Raw genomic sequence first — 5,681 nt, 5'->3', positions numbered from 1 at the left:
ATTTTAAAATTGTAAGTCACATAAAAATTATTAGAATTGTCATCACAACTTTCACCACCGGCAAGGCAGCGACATCGTCAACGAGCACTGTCGCTGTCTTGCCGGTGATCATCGTCAGCGTTGCTTAAACAATTTTTTTAATATTTAATAAAAATAAAAGTATTTTTTAATTAATAAATACTTTTTATTTTATATAAAAATATAAATAAAATAAAAAATAATAACAATAAACCATCCTACACTACCTTAAGATTTGCACTCGAATTCTTAGCACACTGTTTATATACAAATTTGAGAATTTTGACCTAAAAGACATCTCTAATCGAACTGCATACACTCATTTGCCGTCCGCCATTCGCTCCACCTTAACATCAAATCACACACTATATTCGTGAGCTGAACAGTGCAATGTCAATATTAGAGTCGCACTATTCGCCGAAGCCAAATCACACATGTTTGAATCAAGAGAAGGCGTTGCGACAGCATGAATATAAGAAAGAAAATACACATAATATTCATTTTTGTGTAAGAAAATGGAGTTCGATTGGAGTTCAGCTGCTGCATTTTAGAGTATTATTATATTTTAGAGTGAGAGATCTAAGAATGTGAGCAGCAAATTAAATGGAATTAATTAAAATAAAAATCAAATTAATCAGTAAAACAGAGCTTGTAAAAGTAAATCATCATTTAATCTCATTACTTCTGAATATTAGATGCAAAAGAAAAATTAACAGAAACAAAAATAATAAATACTCAAGAGAAGAAACTCGACAGATCCCCACGCGTTTCTTTCCGCAAAAGAGTTCGCTTTGCCGGCCACCGCCAACTTTCCACCGCCGCGGCGAACGTTCAACCACTGCAGCTGCAGCTGAAGCATGGAAAGTGAAGAGAGAGAGGGAGCTTCTGGGTGAAGAGAGTGGGGACAAAACGCACAAACAAACGCTTGGATGAATCCTTGGTCTAGAACAGCAGCCCCTGCCGCAAGGTCCACCTAATCGCGGCAAGCCCGGCGATCACTGCCACCGCAGAAAATAGCCGCGCAGGGGCCACCGCACCGCTGGTAACCGCGCCCAAAAACACCATTGTGTCGTTGATCAGCGGCACCCCCGTAGCTATAGGGTTGTTTGTACGTACCTTCAGGCTGCAACAATTCATTTCAATCAGAAATTTTGCTTTTTGAGCTTAATGTGAAGTAAAATCATGCAGAAAGCCTGCAAATTTCCTGTGCTGAAGTAAAATCACGAATCGCTGATTAAGATTCTAGCCATCAAGGTTGATTGATCATACCATAAATAGCTCAAGTGTTCACTAATGGAGAGAAAAATGTGATAAGATTATAGTCGGTGGATTACAGTAACCCAGCTGAAAAGCTAAATATAGAGCAAAGAACGGAGACAGAGAAAAGAGAGTAAAGTTGGAAAATTTAAAGCGGTGACAGTCCAATCGAATTAAAAAAAAAAATTAAAAATCGCTTTTTTAATCGAAATCTGTTCAAAATTTGAAGTTTTTTCTTCAAAGTGAGATAACATCACGAATCCCTCTTTCGAATTCAAGCCACTGTAATGAAGAAAGATATGATAGAGAGAAAGTAAAGACAGATCAGAAGAAGCAGCAGCAGGGGGAAGAAGAAGCAGAAGCAGGAGGAGGAGAAGAAGAAGAAGAGAATTGCTGGTTTCAATACCTAGAAGAGCTGGGGCAGAAGGTGATGAGGTAATTAACGCCGGTGGCGCAAGTAAAGGTAGAAGTCGCGTCGTCATAGGCGTAGCTGTAAGCTCGCGGGCAGGCGTTCTTGAAAATCAGAGAATAAAACGACGGCTTGCAAGTGTTGGGGTTTCCATAATCCCCACTGCAACAAAACTCCGGCTTGTCAAACGCCTCACAGGCGCTCCGGCACGCCACGCTCTCTCCGTCGGACTCGGAGAGAACCACCCGAAGATCCGACGGGCAGCGATCATTGATGTCCACCACGCATCCCGTCGCCGTGCAATTCCCACCGCCGCCGCCAGCGTCCGCAGGGGAAATGAGCATGGGAAGGTTGTATCCATCAACGAGGCTGACATCGAAGAAGTCCATGCCGCCGGCGCCATCGAGTGTGAACTCAGCAAGGGTGGCAGGAGGGGAGGCACCGTCGCCGGAACAGTCTGTCTTGCCGGAGCCGCAGTCGCCTGTAGCGCAGGAGAAGAGGCCGGTGTTGGTGTCGTTGGAACAGTGAGTGCGGGCCCAGAGCCGGCCGGACCAGGAGGTGGGGACTTGAAGAGGAAGCGACTCTCCGCTATGAAGAGAGAAGCCGGTGGTGTCGAGTGGAGCCGTGCCGGCGCTGGATAGAACGCCCGGCCACACCGTGTAACCGCAGTTGTTGGTGATTGTGAAAGTTGTGCAGATCAAACCTGCATCGGAAATGGAATCAGATTAAAAGAAAGAGTTTTGTAACAGGGGATTTGGTGAAAGACTAACCGGGAGGTAAGGAGAGAAGAGTGAAGACGGAGAAGAGTAGCAGAGACTGCAATTTGGCCATGTGGAAAGCTTTCCTTCGAGGCATCGCCGATAAGCTTGGACCATCAAAAGAGGGCGTGGGATGGTAAAAGAGGATGACTAATGGGGTTTTTATAGAAGCGGTAAAAATATGGTTAAAATATTTTGATTAAAATAAAATTTAAAATATTTATAATTGGCACTTTTAAATAAATTTTAATTCATTGGCACCAACTTTGATATGCTATTTATATTCAACATTTATAGAATTAAATTCAGAATTATCTGAACTTTGAGTTTAGTAAAATTGAGCGTTGTGACGTGACAAATCTGACCATAAAAAAATATATGATTTTGATTCAAATGAGCTCAAATTAAGTGCAAATAATATAATTTTGAACTTCAGGGCATGAGTTGAAAGATCAAATGGTTTTAAAATTTTGCAAGGTCACGTCGAGAGATTCAATGAGTCACTCAATTCTGAGGACATTAAGGCACATAATGTTCTATAGTCGAATGATTCAATATAAGCAGTCTAATGGAATGTTTTAGAATTTTAGCTGAAATTATTAATATGTCACTCTCAAAATACTAGATTTGATTTTAGAGAGATTATGGAGACCCGGGGAACTCTACATCTCTAACTTATGTTCAATGCTGATGATCACCATTTTTTTATGCTGATGATCACCATCAATCACTAGTATTGCTTGACTACCATCATCGAAGCATTGTCATCTGACACCCATCATTCAATCACCAACGATTAACTACTATTACTTGATTTGCTTCATATAATTATCATTACTTAATCACAATTATGTGATTAATAAAATTCATTCATCATCATCCAACCATCATTGTTTGGCTTCAACCACCAGACCATCATTCTCTGACTATTTTCGCCTGACCACCATCATTTGATTACAGTCACTCAACTAACATCATCCAATTATTGTATCTCATATATTTTCTCTCATATTTGTATCATGATAAATTTGTATTATATATTTTGTAATCACATTTTTTCTAAATTGAGGAAATGAACAGTCTCTTATATCCTATCAGCATAGTGAATCATTTCATCTAAGCAAAACCCTATATATATTTTTTCTTTTAGGTCTTTTACACGTAAGAATTTTGGTGTCTATTGTATTTTTTTATTATCTCTTTGTGTGTTAGGTACGCATGAAAAATTAGGACATAAAATTCTCTCTTTATTGTAGTGAAATTTTAGTGCACACTAGTTTGATGACGCGCATGGGAAAATATGCCAACACCCTAGCAACATAATTTTAATTGTTAACATGAGTAATACCAGTGATGGATTATCTCATTCCAACACTCATCATATTACAAAATTATTTGGACCAAGGACATCACAGTCAGTGAAGAATAGCCCCCTGAGACTTAACTATAGAAGATCCTATATGCAGGATGGAAAAGAAACAAGCTCGAATCCTACAATTATTAGAGGTGTCTGATCAATAAATAGTATAACTACAAAATGATATGTTTCGTAAGCTATAAAATCAAAAGTAGATTAGGGTTGGATAGTTTGAAGATGTTATGAAGGAGATACCCTCATCATCATATTAAAGCTTCTCCTCCACTACATTCTAATCCATAATATGGTGACATTGCTAGTTCAATTCATCTTTCTCATGAGTCTTGGCAAACTCGAATTCCTCCACTAGCCTTAGTAGACTTGACCTGACCTCAACTTATGGATATTCTTCGCAACTTTATTTGAGATGAACTATGACTTCTTATTCAAGAGTAATTTCCTATGAGAGATAGAAATCAACTTACTCTTTGAAGTAGCCTTGAGTAGTCTTCACCTCTAATAAATGAAATTTTTTAGCATCCAGTTAAATTCAGCATCTTTACAAGATAAGTCGAGCAATATTAAAAGTAATTCAATTTGAGTACAAATGAACCCAAATAAAACACTTAAATATAAAAAATAAAAAAATAAAAATAAAAAAATAATAATAATAAATTCAAGATATTGGTTGAAGGATCAAAAGATCTACAAAATTGGCATGTTTAAGTCAAACCAACTGGTTTGAAGAGATAAATCAAACGAAGAGATTAAGGCACATAAATACTCTATGAATCATCTTGATCAAATAATTCAATATGAGCGGTCCAAAGGAATGTTTTATGACATTTTGAATGTTATTATCAAAATGTCACTCCCAAATACTATAAAAAACTTTATTCCCCCCATGAATGAGACATATGTTGGTGCTTGGAAAGAGCTTGGAGATTTGAATAACTCTAAAGTTCTACTTAACTTTCAACACTCGATGATCACTGCCAGCTAGGGCTGTCAATAATTGACACGACCCGAAAACCCGACTCGAACACGACCTGGAATTTTTGGGTTGGACACGACATCAATTTTTTTTCCAAAAAAAAGGTAAAAATAAACATTCATTCTATTCACTCTTATAAATCCACATCAATTCACTTCATCCAAAATTTTTAATTTAAAATATTATTTTAATAAATTAAATTATTACTTTAATAAAAACATAATTTAACCGATCATTATTTTACAAAATAAAATGATGACATAAAATTTAATTGAATTATCTTTTTATTTAAAAATAGAATAACTTACATTTTAAGTTCATTTTAATTCAAGATATTTAAATCAACTTTTTTGATTGGCTAACAAGAAATATATTGTGTTAATCGAACGTTTTTAATACTATTAATAAGCATAGGAAGAAGTTTTAATTAACTGAATATGGGATGAGGATGAATATTACAATAGAATGTATGTGAAAAAAATAAAAAAGTAGAAACAGTTAAAAAATGCATTAGTGTTTTGGTAGCTTAAAAAACTTAGGATTAATTTAGGATAGCTTTCTTACTGTTTTCTAAAGCAATTTTTTGGTATAAAAATTTTGAATTTTTATGCTAAAAAATTGCTTTAGAAAGCGGAAAGAAAGCTGCTCCAAACGAAACCTTAATTGAAATAAAAATGATTTTTGTCTCCGATCATTCATCTTAAATCAAGCAACTCAAAAGTGCTTAACTGACTACTAATTTTGCTTCGAAAATTAATTTTTAAGTTTATGGGATCCAAATGATATAAATTTATTGATAAAAAAATGATCTTAATGACCACAAAAACATCAAAATTAGAGCACTAAATTAGCCTAAATTATCATATCATAGTTAAGTTAAATTTAATC

At 36.0% G+C, this 5,681-nt stretch overlaps 1 protein-coding gene across 1 annotated transcript; it reads right to left on the bottom strand.

The window, feature by feature from the left end:
- Positions 1-686: 686 nt before the first annotated feature.
- Positions 687-2,580, bottom strand: LOC110098898 (thaumatin-like protein 1). Its single transcript, XM_020825847.2, has 3 exons — positions 2,455-2,580; positions 1,682-2,387; positions 687-1,141 (listed from the first exon to the last, which is right to left on the bottom strand). Exons 1-3 carry the CDS (start codon positions 2,537-2,539, stop codon positions 961-963), a joined length of 972 nt encoding a protein of 323 aa, XP_020681506.1. The 5' UTR covers positions 2,540-2,580; the 3' UTR covers positions 687-960.
- Positions 2,581-5,681: the final 3,101 nt, after the last annotated feature.

Source organism: Dendrobium catenatum, unplaced genomic scaffold, assembly GCF_001605985.2.
Source record: "Dendrobium catenatum unplaced genomic scaffold, ASM160598v2 fragScaff_scaffold_1381, whole genome shotgun sequence".
NCBI lineage: Eukaryota > Viridiplantae > Streptophyta > Magnoliopsida > Asparagales > Orchidaceae > Dendrobium > Dendrobium catenatum.
Note: the sequence above shows the minus strand (reverse complement) of the source record. Positions and strands in the feature narration are given on the sequence as shown.

Coding starts and splice junctions, on each gene's coding strand:
- LOC110098898 (XM_020825847.2), bottom strand. CDS start 2,539: ATGCCTCGAAGGAAAGCTTTCCACATGGCCAAATTGCAGTCTCTGCTA. Junction 2,388..2,454: donor TCTTCTCTCCTTACCTCCCG/GTTAGTCTTTCA, acceptor TTTCCGATGCAG/GTTTGATCTGCACAACTTTC. Junction 1,142..1,681: donor TTCTGCCCCAGCTCTTCTAG/GTATTGAAACCA, acceptor GAATTGTTGCAG/CCTGAAGGTACGTACAAACA.